We start from the raw sequence: 21,870 nt of genomic DNA on the forward strand, positions 1-21,870 counted from the left end.
TGTTATTTAGTGGGTACCTTCGGAGATTTAGTCTCCTGAGATATTCTGAGGTATTGTCTAATGAAATTGTAATACAGTCAGCTCTGTTTGCTGTTACTAAATCTGTGACCAGACCTTGTCAGTGATGAACTAATAATCCAAACATGAATCCTCACCTGTATTGTGAACTTACACAACCTCTGAGGAAAATAATCATCATTAACAGTTCAAACATCACTGTGCAGCCCTAATTCTGCAGGTCTTCCAAAGCAATTTGAATGCTATTCTATACTAATAACTAATACTTGACCTTTTTCTTTATTACATTTATACAGATTATGAGGCATTATGTCAACTCCTGCAATTCTGAGGATCATCCAAATTGATGGCAGCTCCCAGAGACTGACTTTGCCTAATGGGCTACCTGAGTCTGGACCTGGACGCTTAATCTTTAATATTTGGCCACTTTACGATAGAAATGCTACAGCCACTGTTATTTCTTTAACAATAACATGTGGATATCAAAACATGCAAGTTCAGAGCAAGGGTTTAAATGTTTATTTAACTGCTTTTTACCTCAACAAAAAAATATTGCCATGTTTTAATATTTCGTCACAGCCCTAATTTTCATATTAGAGGAAAACCATATAATTTACACAAAAAAAACGGCTTAAAGATTCATCTTGTTATTACTGAATCACCAATTAATCATGAATTATGTCAAGCACGTAACTGATTGATAACAAGTATCATTGTGCAACCCATTCACAGGTCTGACACCATCGCCTGACTCAAAAAAATATATTGACTTGAAACATTTGCAGTTAGATTCATTTACCTGCCTGCACCATATGTGCAGAGTACGTAAAGTGCAAAGAAATGTGGATTCTGATTTCAGTTTACTTTATCTTAGGGTGTACTCACACTACGCACTCTGAACCGTGTCCGAGCACGTTTGACCCCCAAAGCCCGGTTCGTTTGACTAGTGTCCAAACTGTGCCCGGGCATGGTTCATTTAGCCGGCCCTGGCCTGCTTGGAAGAGGTGGTGTGAGCAGTGTGAGTGTGAGCGCAGTGTGAGCGCAAACCGTGCCTGAGCACGGAATAGCTGCTACTTTTGTGCGTACTACTGTCATCATTACGATGGCAAACATCTTTTTTACTACTCTGATAGTACACTACCCTGCTGAAAAATCCAGCTAAAACCAGCCTAAGCTGGTCAGGCTGGTTTTAGCTGGTCTGCCAGCCTGGTTAAGACCAGCTTAAACCAGCTGAACACCAGCTAACCCAGGCTGGGAGACCAGCTATTTCCAGCTTAAACCAGCTAAGACCAGCCAACCAGCTTAGGCTGGTTTTAGCTGGATTTTTCAGCTGGGTAATCAATCGCGGGGACAATCGCGCTCGGGCTCGGTTCAAGGCAACCGTGCCTAGTGTGAGTACACCCTTATAGTAGCTGATCTGAATTGAAAAGAAACTCTCATTAAGACCCATCCACATTCTTTTAATCTGCTCAGGCACAACAAGAATCATACTTATATTAACATGTTGTCATTTATCTTTCAGTACATTCGAAATATGATGTGCTTGGTGAGCTGGGACGGGGATCCTTTGGCTGTGTCAAAATGGGAATTCGGAAGTCTGATCACAGAAAGGTAGACCTTCCTTTCTTTTTTTGTGAGTACAGTGATTGCGGATCAGTGTAGATCTGTGTCCACTGTTTTGATAAAGTTGAAAGAATTACAAGTTGGTGACTTATGCTCTCCATCTTTTGAACCACAGGTCACCATCAATTTATAAATAAAACTGGGTATGAAGAAGTGGATTATCTCGTAAGTATAGTAAATTTGAAGCACCAAACAGAACTTTCAAAGATGTATCCACAGCAGTATAGATAATATATGAATACAAATAATATTAAAATAACAAGATTATAGAGACATCCAGCTAACCTGCTGTTGAACACTTTTTCTCTAGCCTGGCTATTCCTACCAAATCATTTTAGAAGTGGTTCTGATGCAGCTGATGAAGGAACCTCCCAGCCCCCGTGTTATACAAATACTTGAGTGGTTTGAAGACTCCGAATAGACTATTCTGGTTATGGAGTATCCTGAACCTTTCATTAACTATATTTTAAGATAAATGTGGCCATGACTAACCAGCTTTCTCATTAAAATTCATATAGAATGCAAGGAGATTAAATAACCTAGAAAAGGAGACAGTCTAAGATATAGAGGTAGATTATTCCAGCGCTTTGGAAATTACAGTTCCCATGGGTCCTTGAAATCCTTGAAAGTTTGTGAATCTGAAATGAAAGGGAAAAAAAACAAAGCCCTCCAAAGTTTAAAAAATAAACATACATAGATACTGTCAGGACACAGACGGAGGCAGAGAGGTAAGTGTAACAAGTTTATTGAACAGAGGCATGAACACAGGCAGACAGTGGATGCAGGTGAGTATTGGAACAAGCACTTTGAAACAGTCACTTAGCTGGTAGAATAACTGGGTAATGTCTTTGCAGATGCTGGAGAACACAGAGGACAAAGGAATGGAGACGTAAGACGACAGGATGGGAACACGGTGATCTCAGGTGAGTGGACGGTAAGGAGTCCAGGTACGTAGACGAGACCAGGCAAATGAGTGAGGGAAGTGAATGGCTTTATATAGTCCATGGGTGATGAGGTGCAGGTGATTAGTACTCAGGAGATTGTGAACGAGTGGGTGGCATGTCAAGATCCGTTGACGATGCTTGGATGTTGATGGGCATTGGCTGTGACTCCGTGACAGATACAGGTCCTTGAAAGTGCTTGAATTTCTGTTTGTTATGGAAGAAGTTTTCTGGAAAAAATTCAATATTATTCCCTCCAGTCTGCTAATGTGTTATTTCGCCAACACTTCATGGCCTATGCATACTAGCTTGCTTGATTAACGTTACTTGATTAACGTTTCACGTACAGGTATGAAATTCGGCGACACATGTAACAGCCCAATACCTACAAAAAAGTTCCTGGGTGCAAAATCTGAAAACCCAACAGGAAGTGACATATTTTGAATATTCTCTGCAAATTTTTTGCATTTTTTGCCATTTCCAGACGTTGTACTTCAACGAAGTCCTCCTAGAGATCTTATCAGATCAACATCATATATGGTCAGTCTAATCTAAAGGCCTTAGCTATGTTAAATTGCGAAGATCTATAGTTTTCACTGAAGGGCGTGTCCGTGGCGGCCTGACAAAGTTTGATGTTTCTCCATGAAACGAAAAGTTGTTGTAACTTGGGCATACAATGTCAGATCTGCCCCAAACTTCACGTTCGATAATAGTCCTGGCCTAAAGACATCTACATGGCAATATTCAGTTACAGTCAAAGCGCCACCTGTTGGCAGCAGGAAGTGTGGCACGTCGAAATGACTTTGCCATATTTCAACTGTATTTACCTACTTACATGCATGTTGCCCACTGTTCACTGTTTTCCTAAGGCCAACGGGTGACGGTGGCCCCAGGTGCGAGAGCCCTTTCATCGCTGCTTTCAGCTTTAATTTTAAATTTGTATCTATGCAGGTGGAGATGTACTATTCACCTGCCAAAACAATAACGCTCTCATTTGTGATTCTATCACAAATAGATTCTATACATCATATAAATAAATTTAGGACTAAAATTAATTTTTTTTTTTTGCAAAATAGCTATCAAATAAGGCCATAGCCATGAAATTGTTATAAGTAACAGAAATAAGCACAAATGTCAGGGCATGTCAAAATATCGAGGGCCCAGAAAACACCTCAGACCCCAGAGCTTTTAAACATCTATAAGCAAATCAGAATTAAGCATTTAGTGTATACATGGGACAAATCTTTCAATGAATCAAGTGCATGGTCAATTTCAACTCAAAGGTACTTAATAAGGTAATTTTATATAATAAAATGATATGTGACACTACAATAAAAACTAAATGACTGAGGCCCGGTTTCACAAACAGGACTTAGCCTAAGCCAAGATTAGGCCTTAGTTCAATTAGGGCATTTAAGTAGCTTATATAAATGTGCCTTAGAAAACATTTACATTACTGGTGTGCATCTTGAGACAAAACAATGCTGCTGACATATTTTAAGGTATGTCAGAGCAAGTTGCTTTCATTTAAAAAAAGCTCAAACATGCATTTTAGTCTGGCACTAGTCTTAAGCCTTGTCTGTGAAACCAGGGGGTGAGATTTCCATCAAAGCAAATAGATTTTGAGAAAAGCACAGACACACTGCAAAATCCTCAGTATTAAATTAACACTGCTCAAAGTCCATCCTGAGTCCATATTGTCTCAATCTACAGTGATAAAGTAACACTTAAGCAGTGTTGCAGTTAATGAGATATTTTAGTGATTAAGTATTCAATAAAACAAGTATATTTCAATTAAAAATTGGCAGTGACCACTTTGGCATTTATTTAAATATCATACAAGCAGGCAACTTTAGCAGGTCTTCTTTATAAATCTCTTTCTTTAGCAATGTAAAAATTGTCAGTGAAACATTATTGAAATATTTAAAAATGTTTAGGGTCAAGAGTTCAATTAAAAGAAACATTAAATCACCATAATGATTACCATTATGAAACCAATAAAACATCTAGAGCTAAACCTCTTTTAATTCTCAAGAAGAATGTTTGTAGAAGTATGAAAGAAATAAAGTCAAACTGGTTAGTAATGAGTGAAGATGGTAATGCTGCTCATCCTGTGCTGAGATTTAATGTCTTTTATTTTCAGTTAATTTTATCTAAAGCTGTGTGTCTGTGCAGTAAGTCAGTTGTAGTTGTTGTGTTTCTGCTCATGTCTTCTCTTTTTGTTCTTGTTGTTCCTCTTTCCTGCAATGATTCACTAATGCTCAATCATCCCTTAATCATTTAATTATCTCAAAAACGGCAACATTGCTTAGTATTACTTTAATGTCGGGTACACCCTACATGATTTTCAAAGTCAATAGATCACATTACACAGCATTTCAGTAGGAAGAACTGCCAACAACTCTGGTCTACAAACTATGTTTCATAACCAAACACGCGAGAATTGATACAGGAAATAACACAAGTTCATGCGCGAGACTGGATTTCTTCTTGCTAAAATGATGCATGCAAGCTTGTGATCCAAGTTTTCTGTGCGCTGATTTGCAGCAAAAAAAAAAAAAAAAAAAAAGAACTATCCCTTTCCTTGTATCTTGCTCTGTCATTGGCTGTAGGTTGTCACTGATGTAATTTCCAGTCAAAACACATTTCACACTGCATGACTCGAGTTGGAGGCAGGTCCAGATATTTAGCATGCTAAATAAACCACAGGCATCAGTGGCGCATCAGCCTCTCTTTTGAGTCTTTGATAGTACACACTACATGATTGTCACTCATGTGAATGAGCAAGTGAAAAATGGGGCTAATCGTGCAGTGTACCTGGCGTAACACTTTCTAGCGTGGACTTATGTAAACACTGAACACTGTTAATTTAACTCTTTTGCTGTGTACACATTGCCACCATGACACAGTTATTACTTTCTATATGAGGATTTATTGCATGATTTCATTGTAACATGTTATTTCAATGACTGAAGTTCTAAATCAGTACAGTTTCACTAATGAATTACAACAAACAGTAAACCCAGGATAGAGCGGTTGAGTGAATGTGGTCTGGACTGTGTGGATGAGGCTCATTGTGTCTCCAGAGACGCTGTAGAAGGACAGAGTTCCTGCACTGTGATCCACATACACTCCTATTATACCGCATCTGATGGGCCTTACAGCGAGTTTAGTCTCTATGCTATTGTGCGTTAAAAAATAACTAGAGGAAGAGCAGAACAAACTCCAGGACTGATAATTACGTCCAAACAAACACTCAATATCCCATCCCTTCCTTCTGATGCTCTTATATGACACTGATATATGCACACAGCTTCCATACCACTCAATCTCCCAGTAACAGCGTCCACACACACTCTCTCTACACAACACCTGAAGACGCACATCAAATCTGTCTGGATGATCAGGATACGGCTGCTCTCTGTAAGCGTTAGTAACCACTCTGTTATCCTCAGACAGACGGAGGAGTTTATGCACTGTGTTCAGATCCAGATTGAGCTGATGGGAATCTGATGGAGATAAAACACATCAGAATCAGGAATTTATGAATCTGATCTTTTATTGTAGCTGAACTCTTCATGTTCAGTATATTAGTAGTGTCTCAGTACAGTTTACCAGATATCCTGTGAAAATCATCATTTATATGATCAACTATAAAACTCTTCTGTCATGTTTTCTTTCTCGTTCTACAGGAAGAACATGAACACACTCAGTGATTTTTCTGCTTGTTTTCTTAGTGACTTACATTGTAGGAAGTCGTTCCTGGTTCTGGGAACAATGTTGGTGAAAGTGACTGTGGAAATCAACAGACATGAAGAATGTGATTATCATGTCAAGAGAAAATGATCCTGCATCCGTTCTTAAGACATTTCTAATATGATCTTCTACATGATATGAAATGATGGAGGATCATTTCTGAGAGCAGATGAATCTCCAGGGGCCTCATGTATAAAACTTTATGTAGATTTCATCCTTTGCAAAATTCCCTTTATAAAACCCAGTCAGCGGAAGGTAGTGCTTACAATGCTTTTACTATTCATATCCTCAACTACATAACATTTTCATATTCATATTCCCATCCACGTGATACCTTGTTTAACGATACAAGACATTAGAAAAATATGAGATACGCACTATAAATGCCATTTGTGTAGTCACATTACATTGCTTAAAAATCATTTATTGTCCTTGTCTTGTTTTAGAATATATCAAAATTTTAGAGAAGAGTTATAAATAGTATTTAATTGTTTTAAACGGATCAAATTTATGCAATGTTGCCTATAATGTAAACATATGTTTTAGGATGTTTATACAGTATATTTTTAATGGAAACAGATAGGTTTGGGTTTTTTTTTGTTTTTTGTTTTTGTTTTTTGCACTGTAAATATAATTGTCTGACTCAGCGTGTCACTGACAAAACATTAAAAAAAAAAAATTACAGTTTCCTTTAGATTCTATCCTTTAAATACAATAGCATTTTTCATAATGTTGGGAAGATCACAGAAGAAGTTATCATTAGGATGCTGACTGTTTGATCACTGAACTAATGTGTCCGCCACAATATCAGAGTCAAATGCACATCTGTGTTTCCATTGTCTCAGGTTTCATTGGTTCATTGGTTTAATTGTGCACAGGTGTCCCTTGTTTTGTCATTATTCTGTATATTTAAGCCCTCATGTTTGCTCTGCATCCTTGTCAAGTATTGTCAGTGTAACCACTTTGGGTGAGCTCCTTGTTTTTTTTGTGCCAAGCCATGCATGCCATGCCATGCCATGCCATGCCATGCCATGCCAAGCCAAGTCTTTACGTTTGATTGTTTGTAGAAATAAAACTGCACCTGGGTTCGTCGAGACTTGCCTCCAGTGGACTATCCTTACACTTTGTCATTAAGACACTGAAACGTAGCATGACACAGGCAAAGTGTTCAAAAACAGCGCATCCACTACAAATATTTCTAAATTCATATAATTTTTGTTCAACTTCTGGATAATGACTCTGTCATTTTAGTGCTTAACTCCATTAGAGTGAAATATTCATCTAAATGTGTATATCAAAATGAAAACGGAGTTTAAAATCATTCTGCTTACTTCATTACTTCTCTCCCTCCAGTAAAAGATGCACGGTCTAGACTCTAGAGTGTCTGTATTGTGCACACATATTTTTGCTAAGTACCGAAATGTGTGGGGAAAACGTCTCAGGTTACGTAAAAATGTAAATGTAAAAATGGTTCCCTGAGAACAGGGAGCAAGACACTGCGTTTGATATGCTTTGGGGAACGTCACCATGTGAACCAGTGTCTGAAAGCAATTATCAAATCTCACCAATCCTATTGGCTGGCGACAGCCTATGACGTCATAATAGACGTGACCCGGAAGTATAAAAGGAACGCCTAGAGAAGCAGTCAGTATCTATTTCATATGAAGGGACTGCTCAGCAGGCAACCCCGATGTATGGCAGGTAACGCAGTGTCTCGTTCCCTGTTCTCAGGGAACCATGGTTACATACGTAACCTGAGACATTCCCTTTCAAAAGGGAACTCAACACTGCGTTTGACATGCTTTGGGGAACGATATACCCACACCGCCATGCTTGAGGGGAGTGCATGCCAACAAATGGCTAGACAAACGTCAGAACTAGCAGTTTCAACTGAAATGCCAGAACCACTCCCCCTACGGGTCACACATAGGCTGTCAGTGACAGCATTCCCTATGGCCAACAGCACAAGCTATAAGCCTCTAAGAGGCCTTCCAAAAGAAGGCCTACCAAGGCCGCTCAAAGGCTTCTGGGACCAAACTTCCTTTCAAAGAAAGAGGGTACCTCTAAGGGAATGTAGCCGGGGGGCCCGAAGGAACCCTAGCCAGTCACTTGTCAGGGGAAAAAAGTCAACCCTGATTGCCACCAGGGAGGCTGACCTGGTCAAATTAAAGTAACCAAGTCTTGGCCAACAACCTGTCTGTACACAGAGTCTCAATTCACATTCTTCAGAGAAGATATCCAGTAAGAGGGACTGCAAAGAGGCAGTAACCATCTCAGACTAGATCGTAGAGACGGGCATCCTGGAGAGCAGGACTCAGCTTAGCGCTTTTTACCCTTACCAGTGAAGGGAGTAAAACTCTGCTCAATCCTAGGATCTACTCAGTGCTTGATTATTTGCACTGAGGAGGCTGTGCACTCTAAAGGAACCCAACACAGGGGAGTACAGCAGCCTAGGGGCTGATCCTCAACAGGGAGGCCTCAGAGAGGCCTTCAACCACTGACCAGACTTAGGGAGCTAAGTACTGTCTGCAGAATAACCCTCTAAACGAGGGGAGTACTAGGCTCAACCTAGCAGATAAACTATACTGTAGGCACAAAATCATGGAGGCTCCCAGAGAGCCTACAACATGAACTAATTCTACACAATGTAGAATATATCACCGCAGCCTTGCAAAGGCCAGCCATGTGAAAACTACATGCTTAATCTGCTAAAGACACCCAGATGTGGGGGATTCGCTTACAGGGCAGCCTGTGAAGGCCACACACCTAAAGCAGCTCAATTGCTGAAAATGCAAGAGCCCACAAAACATGGGAACTCGTTCTGATTGCAGCCGAGTTTAGCTAGCAGATAAGACTGTAGAGTGCCCACATAACAGTCTACCTCAACACATTCCAACAAGCAGTGTACTCAGTAAAAACACTTTTTACTCTTTAAGCAAGAGTACAAACTTACGCCATCATGCTCTGAAGGAGGCCCAAACAGGGCCTGCAACTCCAGAAAGACACGTGGCGTCAGCTAGTGGCAGTGTCTAAGCTCTAAGGGAGCCATACATGAGAACCAAACTATCCAGTGAGGTTTACTATTTAACTCAACCTGAGCTTAATTCTATTCACACATTCCAACAGGCAATGTACTCAGTAAAATACTTTTTACTCTTTAAGTAAGAGGAGTACAAAATTACACCATATGCTCTGAAGGAGGCCAAAAACGGCCTACTACTTCAAATGATCACGGGCATAAACCTGTGGCAGTGCTAGTATTAAGTGAGCAAACTCTGACTAAACATCTACCAACAAAACTTGTGATACAGCAAGCTATTGTGCTCTGAAGGAAGCCCAAACAAGAGCCTTCTACTCCAAACAACAATCAACATCTTGTGGCAGTGTTCAAACTCTAAAGGGAGCTACATAAGAACCAAACTGAAAAGTGAGGTTCACTAAGCAAACTCAACCTGAGTTATGCATTCCAACAGGCAATATACTCAGTAAAAACACTTTTTACCCTTACAGAAAGGAGAGTAAACTTAGTCACCATGCTCTGAAGGAGGCCAGAAAAAGGCCTACTACTACAGAAACAGGTACTAACCTGTGGCAGCAATAGTTATTGGGCTCACACTGTGTAGGGCAAAATAGAACCAGAGCATTAACAACCCTGAGAGACAGGGGAATGCTTTACTTTTCATTCATTCTACCCTGAGACAATATCAAGGGTGGGTACTCTTCACCAAAGACAGAAACATCTGCACTGAACCCTAGGGAACAGGAGCTTAAAGAAAGCTAACACTGTTACACTCAAGCTTGAATCCTAATTCAGGCGGTTCAGAGGAATAGAACGAAAAAGTTCTAGAGAAGTGGGGCCACAGCAACACAAAGATTTACTTATTCACATAGTGATAAGGGGCCTACCATCTGAGACAACGGCACCAGGGAAACTTTAGCAAGTCTGCTACCTTAGCTGCTATCTATCTTGCACCTACACCAAAAAGGGGGAAATGGGCCTTGGCCTAAAAAACTATATAAGAGGAGGCCAGAACTAGGAAAAATTACACTCACCTGACAGGGGTAGTAATAAAGGGTGAAATGCTTCAGTATATCACCTAAACCCTAGTTCCAGCCTAGGCCAGCTATAGCTGTGGGCTCATAGGTCCACACATAAGCATAGATCTGCCTGGGGCTCAAAACTCAGCCTCTGAGAAAACTCTGAGAAATATGAGGAAACTCTGAGGAATCTTTGGTTCTTTCGAGCCTGAAAGTGCCCCTTTACTACCAAGCCAGAAGGCAAGCCATCAGAAAAATTTCATCATGGGTCCAGCCCTTGGCCTGATTGTAAGAAGCACCTGGGTAAGATTTTATCATTACTCAGGAGGCAGAAGAAGAAAGGAGAGGGCAGATGTAACTACCCTCGTGGAGGAAAAATCAATCACTGACACTGCTGGCGTCTGTAATTGGTTACCTCCCTCAAATCCTTGAAGTTTCAGAAGGCTCACCTTCTCACCTTCAACAGCCATCTCCTGTTCTCTTGGGCTTGAAGCCAGAAGAGCACTCGCTGCTGGATCCGATGATATCAAAGAAAGAACATCATCATCCAGGAGCTCACCCTCGTCAGCCACTGGGGGTTGCGAGAGATTTACACCTCTCTCAAACTCCTCAGCAAGCTCCATCTGCGAGCCCCATGATTTCAGTCGCCGCTCTGCCTCAGCACGGGCGGGACCAGAACCACAAGGCACAGAGGCCGGCCCCTCTTCCCTCGAGAAGAGGGTCAAACGAGAGCGGAGATTGTGTGTGTCATCAGGTGTCAAAAACCTGGGACACGGATCCACACACTTCCTGAAACGTTTGTAGACATAATGTCTTACCAGATTTGAAGAATCACAATCAAACAAAGCAGTCCCTGAAGACGAAAAAGATACTGACTGCTTTTCTAGGCACTCCTTTTATACTTCTGGGTCACGTCTATTATGATGTCATAGGCTGTCGCCGGCCAATAGGATTGGTGAGATTTGATAATTGCTTTCAGACAATGGTTCACGTGGTGATGTTCCCCAAAGCGTGTTAAACGCAGTGTTGAGTTCCCTTTCGAAAGGGAATTGTGTGGGCACGTTTCAGTGCCTTTTTTTGTGTGTACAAAACATCAGGCCCCAGGACTTTACCTCTGTCAGAGATCTTCTTGAGCTCCTCTTTGCAGAAACCCTCCAGTTTTTCTCTCAGCTGAAGGACAGATTCTCTCACAACATCAAAAGTGGAGAGAGAACTGAAGGGATCGTCATTTATGTCTGTAGATTCAGGAGGAGCCGAGAGAGACTGGAAACTCTACAGAAAGCAGAAAACAAAGCTCATCACCTCCACACTTCAGACAATAACCTGCACTACTGTCAGATTTGAGCAGCTCTTGTTGATCTTTAGTAACTCTCCTCAATCCAGCACTTTCACAGCATCAGCTTCATTCTTCTCATATTCATTATATCACAATAGAGCAACAAATTATAGCATATTTCACTTACACTAAATATGAACTGTCTAGTAAATCCGTATTTTTGGAACTTGGATCCATGTAAACTGTGTTAATCCAACTGTATGGATACCAAAATTGCTGGAAGCAATTACTAAACAAACAGCAAATGCAGGGTTTTCTTATACATTTATTTTATGCATGGCTTGCTTCCTATGGCTCTGCATGAGCTCGCGGCTCCATGTAGTGGTTGTATTCTGTATATCCTTAGGATCTCAAAATGATCACTCATCAAGTGTCAAGATTAGGATGTTGATAACGCAACATGTGCCAATTGTCTTCCAAAATTTGTAATGAGAATTCTCTTTTTTGTCTATACTCTGTTCCAGGTAGCAGGGAAAACTTTTATTTTGAACTTGTGTATAAAATACTCACCACCTACTGGCACCAAATTAACAGCTGATTGGAAGTAGTCACATGGACTTTTTTCCTACCGTACACTAAAGAGACTAAAGTTTCTGTAATGAGTGGACATAGCACTGCTGATCAATTACTATTGATTCCAGTTTCAAATGATACAGTGACTAATCGTATTGGACTAATAGCAGCAAATGTGAAAGAGCAGATAATCAAAATTAAATTGAGGTCATTTTTGACGAAAGCACCGAGATTGCCGGAGAAGCACAATTATTGGTTTACGTAAGATTTGTCAATGAAGGACAAATTGCGGAAGATTTACTGCTCTGTTGCCCTCTTCCCGAAACATGCAACAGTTGAGCAATTTTTTGCCACATTGGATTCATTTCTACATGACATTGAATGGAAGAACTGTGAGGGAATTTGGTCCGACGGACAGTGGATTGGTGACAGGAGGGCCTGGGGCAGGCAGGCCATTTGCGGCTAAGAAAATGCCACTCAGTATGAAACAAGTGAAGGATGAAGTAATCCGCACATCCTAGTTCACTTTGCATTACGTTTTGACGTGAACCTGGAGGCTTGCCATAGCTGCAGCCATGCTCCGTCACTGCTGAAAACAACACAAAACTTTTGTCAGGTTACGGGTTGTGTGGCTTCAGGAGACGCTTCTTGATATTGGGAAAGAGGATTGCATTTAAATCCAACTATTCTCAACACATAAGAACATAAACATGTTTCTTTTGTTTTCTCAAAAACTGCAGGAAAGAGGCTTGAGGTGTGCGATATCACGATTTTAGATTGTGAATGAATAAAATGTCTCCAAAATCTGCTTTTGAAGAAATAATTGCGCTACAGTGCATTGTATCTTTTGCAGTTCTGGTGCCTCCTTTAGGGGTGGGACAAAATATCGATATGGCGATATATCATCGTCCTTCTCTGTGCGATATGAGAATCGATACGCTGTACCAAATATCTATTTTAATTAATAAAATAAGGCACTCTAAATAGTAGCATCGCTATTTCAAGGCCGCGCTCAACACATGAATGAAGGAAACGTGAACAAAAGTTAACTAGCGTAAGAAAAAGAGGTTTTTAATGGGATGGCGGACAGCAGTGTGATTAAAATAATAGCTGCCCCAGCCACGTTTAAGTTCAAAGTCTGGACGCACTTTTACACCATTGATGTGACAAACGTAGACATTCTAGGATTTGACGTTCTTCACTGAGTGCTTACACAGATACTCTACATGGGAGTGTTTGAAATCAGGGGTCTAGCAGCAGATTCGTCTATCAGCGGGTATATTAGGAATCGGCTGATAGACACCTACTTTCAAACACTCCCATGTGAATCTGTAAGCGTGTCAAAGCGTGATGAATGATGAGTGTCAAAGGGTCTGTTTACACCTGGTCACTTCATGCATTTTCTCTGATTGGATAGCTGGTCTAAATGCCCTCAGAAATGCATTTGAGATGAATGTAAATCCGAACACTCAAACCACTTCAGGAGGTGGTCTGGGACGCATTCCAGTCAAAACTGTCTCTGCATCAGTCTATGCATCTGGTTGTTGAAACCACGTATGTAAATTTTACTTCTCCCAAAAATAATAAAAAAGAAACCTGTGAGAGCGTGTTATAGGCTAAATAACATGTTAGATACGACAGCGCTACTGCATCACGCATCACCGCAGCTGAGTATCTCTTCAGCAAGCTGACGCGCAAACTGCCGTATATGAAAGTGAAAGTAAGTCACAGATGCTTGACACACAGTTATCTTAATTAAAAATAATGAGACCTTACCAGTGCTGTTGCCGCTCTCTCTCCTGTTGCAGTCTTTGATTTTGAAATTACCTGATGGTCAATTAAATACACCTCATATTTGTTGCTTCAGTGACGTGAACTCAATTAAATCTGCATATAGAGTGGGAACTGAAGATCGGATTTATCCGTTTTGCGGATAAAGAGAGAAAACCTGCACCTAACCTGTTCACTGGCATTTTGTTTTCATAGTTAGATATTGTGATGTATCATTATAGGATTGTCTATTAATATATCGATTATCGCAGAATCGCTGTATCATATTATCGTTATCGTGAGCCATGTATCGTGATCGTATCGTATCGTGAGGTACCCTGCGATTCCCACCCCTAGCCTCCATCCCAAAATACTGTACAATGCGACATACACTATATTGCCAAAAGTATTGGGACACCCCTCTAAATCACTGAATTCAGGTGTTCCAATCACTTCCATGGCCACAGGTGTATAAAATCAAGCACCTAGGCATGCAAACTGCTTCTACAAACATTTGCGAAAGAATGGGTCACTCTTAGGAGCTCAGTGAATTCAAGCGTGGTACCATGATAGGTTGCCACCTGTGCAATAAATAAAATTTCCTCACTACTGAATATTCCACGGTTAACTGTTAGTGGTATCATAACAAAGTGGAAGCAATTGGGAACAACAGCAACTCAGCCACGAAGTGATAGGCCACATAAAATCACAGAGTGGGGTCAGCGCATGCTGAGGCGCACAGTGTAGAGAAGTCGCCAACTTTCTGCAGAGTCAATAGCTACAGGGCTCCAAACTTCGTGTGGCCTTCAGATTAGCTCAAGAACAGTGCGTAAAGAGCTTCATGGAATGGGTTTCCATGGCCGAGCAGCTGCATCCAAGCCTTACATCACCAAGTGCAATTCAAAGTGTCAGATGCAGTGGTGTAAAGCACACCGCCACTGGACTCTAGAGCAGTGGAGACGTGTTCTCTGGAGTGACGAATCACGCTTCTCTGTCCGGCATTCCGATGGATGAGTCTGGGTTTGGCGGTTGCCAGGAGAACAGTACTTGACTGACTGCATTGTGCCAAGTGTAAAGTTTGGTGGAGGGGGGATTATGGTGTGGGGTTGTTTTTCAGGGTTTAGGCTTGGCCCCTTAGTTCCAGTGAAAGGAACTCTTAATGCTTCAGCATACCAAGAAATTTTAAACAATTTCACGCTCCCAACTTTGTGGGAACAGTTTGGGGATGGCCCCTTCCTGTTCCAACATGACTGTGCACCAGTGCACAAAGCAAGGTCCATAAAGACATGGATAAGCGAGTTTGGTGTGGAGGAACTTGACTGACCTGCACAGAGTCCTGACCTCAACCCGATAGAACACCTTTGGGATGAATTAGAGCGGAGACTGAGAGCCAGGCCTTCTTGCCAACATCACTGCCTGACCTCACAAATGCACTTCTAGAAAAATGGTCAAAAATTCCCATAAACACACTCCTAAACCTTGAGGACAGCCTTCCCAGAAGAGTTGAGGCTGTTATAGCTGCAAACCCCTATGGATTAAGAAAGGGATATCATTAAAGTTCATGTGCACGTAGGCAGGCGTCCCAAAATTTTTGGCAATATAGTGTACATTCACATCACACGTTACCGCAGTGGTAGAGTTACACTCACGTGACGCTGCAGTTATTCGCAGTGCATGAGTTATGCCGTGCTTGAGCTCTTAAAGTGACTGCAGCCTAATAATAAACAAACTGCTGCTAGTCCTTAATGTTAAAACAACAAGAGAAAATCACTCACTGCTCTTCACTGAAGAACTTCAGTAGCTTTAATAAGAATCAATGTGTAATTTATACAGTGAAGTCTATGTATTTTTACATTTGTTTATTCAATTTCTTTCTAGAATGTTGCTGTTAAATACACACCTACTGTGGCCAAACAAAAAGCAGTTTATTTCATTTGCGTATTATGCTGTGTATTTGTAATGTGTATTTTTGTTCTTATTTTTAATAACAAAGGTAAAGTAAAGAAAAAGATTTTTATCTTCGCCCATTATAGCCTACATGTCAGTCAACAAAAGGACTGAGGTCACTTTTGGCTGGTTCCCTTTCTGAGTGGGAACTGGGTTTGGTTCTTGTAAAATGAACTATATGTGAAAACACCCACAATGATTAAACCTGGGGGTGTATCTTATTCCAATGTACATATTATGTTTTTTTTTAACAACCAGATAATATGTCTCTCAAAAGTTGCAATGTGGTCTGGTTTTGTTTTCGTAGTAAACATGAGATATTAATACATGTTCAACACATTGTGTACATTTGGTTTTAAAATGTTTTTAAAATCTTGTCTTGCAACATTACCTAATTGCAACCAAAATACAGCATTGTGAAAAGTTGTAAAAAAAAAAAAAAAAAAAATTGTGTTTGTTGAATGCTTCCATCACGTTAATGGATTTCACATTGTTGTAAAAAAAAATTAGTAAGGTTTTGAGCTGTTGCTGTCTGGAAGCTCAATACATCTTCCAGAAGAAAGAGCTCAGAAAAATGTTTACTAAGATTTCCAGAGCTGAACTGCATTTATAAGTGTCTCTTTCAATAGAAGATTATCAAATGAGAGTCTGACTGATGATTATATAATAACCGAACACACAGATCAACACTTCTTTAACGGCTCATTCTGCTCTCATGAAATATTTCTCTGTGAGTCTCTTGCTCAAGTCCACTATGATCCTGTTCTTCTACAGGTGCTGGTCATATAATTAGAATATCATCAAAAAGTTGATTTATTTCATTAATTCCATTCAAAAAGTGAAACTTGTATATTATATACATTCATTACACACAGACTGATATATTTCAAATGTTTATTTCTTTTAATTTTGATGATTATAACTGACAACTAAGGAAAATCCCAAATTCAGTATCTCAGAAAATTAGAATATTACTTAAGACCAACACAAAGAAAGGATTTTTAGAAATCTTGGCCAACTGAAAAGTATGAACATGAAAAGTATGAGCATGTACAGCACTCAATACTTAGTTGGGGCTCCTTTTGCCTGAATTACTGCAGCAATGCGGCGTGGCATGGAGTCGATCAGTCTGTGGCACTGCTCAGGTGTTATAAGAGCCCAGGTTGCTCTGATAGTGGCCTTCAGCTCTTCTGCATTGTTGGGTCTGGCATATCGCATCTTCCTCTTCACAATACCCCATAGATTTTCTATGGGGTTAAGGTCAGGCGACTAGTGTGGCACCAGAACAGGGATACCATGGCCCTTAAACCAGGTACTGGTAGCTTTGGCACTATGTGCAGGTGCCAAGTCCTGTTGGAAAATGAAATCTGCATCTCCATAAAGTTGGTCAGCAGCAGGAAGCATGAAGTGCTCTAAAACTTCCTGGTATACGGCTGCGTTGACCTTGGACCTCAGAAAACACAGTGGACCAACACCAGCAGATGACATGGCACCCCAAACCATCACTGACTGTGGAAACTTTACACTGGACCTCAAGCAACGTGGATTGTGTGCCTCTCCTCTCTTCCTCCAGACTCTGGGACCCTGATTTCCAAAGGAAATGCAAAATTTACTTTCATCAGAGAACATAAATTTGGACCACTCAGCAGCAGTCCAGTCCTTTTTGTCTTTAGCCCAGGTGAGGCGCTTCTGACGCTGTCTGTTGTTCAAGAGTGGCTTGACACAAGGAACGCAACAGCTGAAACCCATGTCTTGCATACGTCTGTGCGTGGTGGTTCTTGAAGCACTGACTCCAGCTGCAGTCCACTCTTTGTGAATCTCCCCCACATTTTTGAACGGGTTTTGTTTCACAATCCTCTCCAGGGTGCGGTTATCCCTATTGCTTGTACACTTTTTTCTACCACATCTTTTCCTTCCCTTCGCCTCTCTATTAATGTGCTTGGACACAGAGCTCTGTGAACAGCCAGCCTCTTTTGCAATGAACTTTTGTGTCTTGCCCTCCTTGTGCAAGGTGTCAATGGTCGTCTTTTGGACAACTGTCAAGTCAGCAGTCTTCCCCATGATTGTGTAGCATACAGAACTAGACTGAGAGACCATTTAAAGGCCTTTGCAGGTGTTTTGAGTTAATTAGCTGATTAGAGTGTGGCACCAGGTGTCTTCAATATTGAACCTTTTCACAATATTCTAATTTTCTGAGATACTGAATTTGGGATTTTCCTTAGTTGTCAGTTATAATCATCAAAATTAAAAGAAACATTTGAAATATATCAGTCTGTGTGTAATGAATGAATATAATATACAAGTTTCACTTTTTGAATGGAATTAGTGAAATAAATCAACTTTTTGATGATATTCTAATTATATGACCAGCACCTCTAGATCTCTGTTACCTGCAGGAAATGGATGTGATCCTGTGTGTGTGAAAGCTGCTCCAGCTCAGCGTCTGTCCTTCTCAGATCATTGATCTCCTGCTCCAGTCGCTCTAGTCGTCCTTCAGCTCGACTCACTGCAGTCTTTTCCTGATCTCTGATCCGCTGTGTGACCTCAGAGCGGCTTCTCTCAATGGAGCGGATGAGCTCAGTGAAGATCCTCTCACTGTCCTCCACTGCTGTCTGTGCAGAGCGCTGTTAGGACACACAACACAATCACACAGTGGCTTCAGTGAGTCCTGACTGAGACTTCTCAAACTTCTCTTCTTCTAAAGACTCACCTTATGAGACTCCACAGCCTCTCTCAGCTGCTGAAGATCTTTCTCTCTCTGCTGAATCCTCTGCTGGAACAACCTCTGTGTCTCCTTCAGCTGGTGCTAAATGACAAACCAATAACAGTGACAGTAATACAACCACAAAATCATCATGTGAACAGCTGATATGAATCAAATATTGAAGGTGAGATCTAGAATGGAAATGTTCAAAGGTTCAAACTAGAGATGCACTGATACAACTTTTTTCAGAATTAGTCTGAATACTTACTTTAATTTTTGTCACTTTCCGATACTGGGTACGGATACCCGTTTCTTTGTTTGGACAGTGGACACAAACACTGTACACACTCTGTGTGGTATCAGTTTTTGGTATCCGAGCATTTTAATGAGTATGAGTACACGAGCGCAGTATCAGTGCATCCCTAGTTCAAAACATGGATTCATAGTTTCCTGAAATTAGATTATGAATGAACATATAGCATAAGTGTTGTAGGGGTGTGCAATATTGACAAAAAAATATACATTTCTATATATTTATAAATTTGGCAACCGTAAGCATGAAAGTTGAAATTTTGTCTCCTCTTTTTTCTGACAAAAACAAAGAGGAATTTTGGTCAATTTTTTTATTTTTTAACTACATTTTAGTCTCGTCTTTTTCGTCAATGATACTGCATGTTAATATAGTCACATTTATCGTTTAATGATGTTGGTGTTGTCTCGTCATGGTCTCGTCTTGTATGGTATGTTTACGCAACAAAGATGTACTAAAAACAGACGATTGTTGTCAAAACGATCCCCGTTCACATGGATCTGCAAAAATGACTAAAAAGGCTGTATTATGCAGGCTAGGCCAGTAGTTGGCAATGTCACTTTGTCAAGAAACACCCCGCGAATACTTAATATGCAGTTTTCACAAATTGACATTTTTGTTGTTTACATGGAGACGGTAAAGTCATCGTTTTCAGAACCTTTCACTTTGAAACTCATTTTCAAAAGCTTGCGTTTTCAGGCCCCCAAAACACCGATGTCATGTAAATGAATGGCCAAAACACCCGTGTAAACACCCTTAATCGTGGAAAAAAAGGTTGTCGATGAACACTTTTCATCATAGATTTTGTTAATAAAATTAAAACTACAAGTGCATCTATATTATTTCATCTATGTCTAGTTGTAGATTCATACCTGTTTCTCTGTCCTCTGTGCTGCAGCTGATACAGTGTCGTGGTTTTTATGTTCATCCATACACAGCACACATATACACTTCTGGTCAGTGCGGCAGAAAACCTCAAGGATCTTGTCGTGTTTTGGGCAGATCATCTCCTGCAGTCGTCCGGTGGCTTCAGTCAGATTGTGTCTCTTTCCTTTAAACCAACTCTCATGTTGTTCGAGGTGATTCTGACAGTAAGAGTTCAGACACACCAGACAGGACTTGACGGCTTTGTGTTTTCTTCCAGTACAGATGTCACACTGCACATCTCCAGCTCCAGCGTAACAGTCAGCAGGAAGTTTAGTCTTCTTCAGTTTCTCCACCAGTTCAGCCAGCATGGTGTTTTTAGCTAAACCAGGTCTTGGACTGAAGGTCTGTCTGCACTGAGGACAGCTGTAGACTCTCATCTGATCCTCCTGATCCCAGCAGTCTGTAATACAGATCTTACAGTAACTGTGTCCACAGGGAATGGTCACTGGATCCTTCAGGAGATCCAGACACACTGAACACTTGAACTGATTCTGATCCACTGAAATTCTGGCTTCTGCCATTTTACAGCTCAACTACACTTCACTTTCTCTTTCTCTGAACACGTGAGTTCCTGTTTCCTGATTCTGTGTTTGAGTGACGTGTAGCAAACAATTTTCTCTGCCAGCCTAAAGGTCACAGATAATAAAACGTCCACTAGATGTCAGCCTAAAACAGACACTCAAAGAATATATGTAATAGATAAGCAGACAACACAATAAAAACTACAACAAGTTACAAGTTACAGTTCCTTCATTCCCAAAGAAAGTTTTAATTTTGTTTATCATGAAATATTAAGTCATGTCAATGGTAAATATGGACAATTATTGCTGCATGTCTTGGACATACATTTTCACACATTACCTCAAAGTTTGTAGTTTCTCCTCATGGTGTCTTTCCTTTAGGAAATGTTTCTCATTTAGTGAGTGAATTGGTATGTAGGTACTTATTAAGAGAGAAGAACCTCAGCACACTTAAAATCCTTTTGTCTGTGGTATGTATGCACTCTGTTTTATTGCCAATGCAATTGTATTGTGTAGTCATACTTCATGTTTGAAGCAGTGGATTAGCAACTGGAGTCATATTTAAATGAATGGCTGAGGACTTGTTGTCAAGGTGGCCTGCCCTTTTCAATTAAAGCAGATGTATATGACTAATACTACATAGTAAATTTCAATCGATTCCTCACATAAATTGGTTCTAAGGTTTGGGAAAGCCTGAATATATCAATTTATCATTGTCAGTTTTATTGTTTTACTGTTTTTGAAGGTCAGTGCTCCATTACTATTGCTCGATTGCATGGAAAAACATACATACTTGGAAATATTGTTAAACTTCCAGTGGATTAAAGTTGGGCTGAGGAATTGTTAATTGTTAATTAAATCAGCTTCATGCGGGCTAGCTTCAGAATCATAGCACAAAACTGGGAACATAAATCACCTTTTTTGGGGGGGAAAACTGGGTGACAAGTTTTCCCCAATCTTCCCCATCTTGGTCTTTCCTCTTTTTCATGCTTTTCTTTCCTCTTTGGTATCCTCCTTTTGCCTGCGCCATCTCTCGCCATCTACCTTATGTACGACAAATCAGAACTGTGCACTGCCGCATTTCTGTATAACCCATTTATTATAGCATTCATAGTTGTTCAACTGCAGCCACTGATCGAATGGTAAAACATTTGAGCAACTTCACTAGATGACAGAGTGGACAATTTTTATACTGACTGAAAATTGACTCTACTTATCAGAACAATACTGGATATCCTCCTCATCCATGTTGATTTTTCTGAGATTATTATCTTTCCAAAAGCTCACAATTGTTGTCTAAACAGTAAAACTGATGTACAGAGGAGATGTGACTTCTGAGGTAATATAGTGTTTTCTCAAGTAAAGAATGAAGTCGTAGAATTCCACTGTCAGAAAGTCCCAGGTCCTGGTCTGTAAGTAACAAAAAGTAATAAAACAAAATAATTCAAAGCATCTATTAACTTATT

General features: G+C 40.4%; 2 protein-coding genes across 5 annotated transcripts in view; one reads left to right on the top strand and one right to left on the bottom strand.

Annotated features, from left to right (window-relative positions):
• LOC127511450 (oocyte zinc finger protein XlCOF6-like) overlaps positions 1 to 21,870 on the top strand; it is an 832,024-nt gene that overhangs the window by 724,064 nt on the left and 86,090 nt on the right. The gene's annotated exons all lie outside the window — the stretch shown is intronic.
• LOC127510621 (tripartite motif-containing protein 16-like) lies at positions 2,371 to 20,589 on the bottom strand. Of its 4 annotated transcripts, none has more exons than XM_051890420.1 (6): positions 19,829 to 20,584; positions 18,653 to 18,748; positions 18,333 to 18,554; positions 11,489 to 11,648; positions 6,328 to 6,375; positions 2,371 to 6,091 (listed from the first exon to the last, which is right to left on the bottom strand). In XM_051890420.1, exons 1-6 carry the CDS (start codon positions 20,402 to 20,404, stop codon positions 5,565 to 5,567), a joined length of 1,629 nt encoding a protein of 542 aa, XP_051746380.1. In that variant the 5' UTR covers positions 20,405 to 20,584; the 3' UTR covers positions 2,371 to 5,564. The 4 variants fall into 4 exon arrangements, with proteins under 4 accessions (XP_051746380.1, XP_051746379.1, XP_051746381.1 ...); XM_051890419.1 differs by having other exon boundaries at positions 18,333 to 18,566; positions 19,829 to 20,579; XM_051890422.1 differs by lacking the exon at positions 2,371 to 6,091 and adding an exon at positions 7,420 to 7,476 and having other exon boundaries at positions 18,333 to 18,566; positions 19,829 to 20,589.

The sequence above is a fragment of the Ctenopharyngodon idella genome, chromosome 4 (genome assembly GCF_019924925.1).
Source record: "Ctenopharyngodon idella isolate HZGC_01 chromosome 4, HZGC01, whole genome shotgun sequence".
In the NCBI taxonomy this organism is placed as follows: Eukaryota; Metazoa; Chordata; class Actinopteri; order Cypriniformes; family Xenocyprididae; genus Ctenopharyngodon; species Ctenopharyngodon idella.

Excerpts from the sequence above, each read along its gene's own strand:
- LOC127510621 (XM_051890419.1), bottom strand. The coding sequence starts at position 20,404 with ATGGCAGAAGCCAGAATTTCAGTGGATCAGAATCAGTTCAAGTGTTCA. Across the intron at positions 18,749-19,828 it reads CACAGAGGACAGAGAAACAG|CACCAGCTGAAGGAGACACA; the intron begins GTATGAATCTAC and ends TTTGTCATTTAG. Across the intron at positions 6,376-11,488 it reads CAAGAAGATCTCTGACAGAG|TCACTTTCACCAACATTGTT; the intron begins GTAAAGTCCTGG and ends TGATTTCCACAG.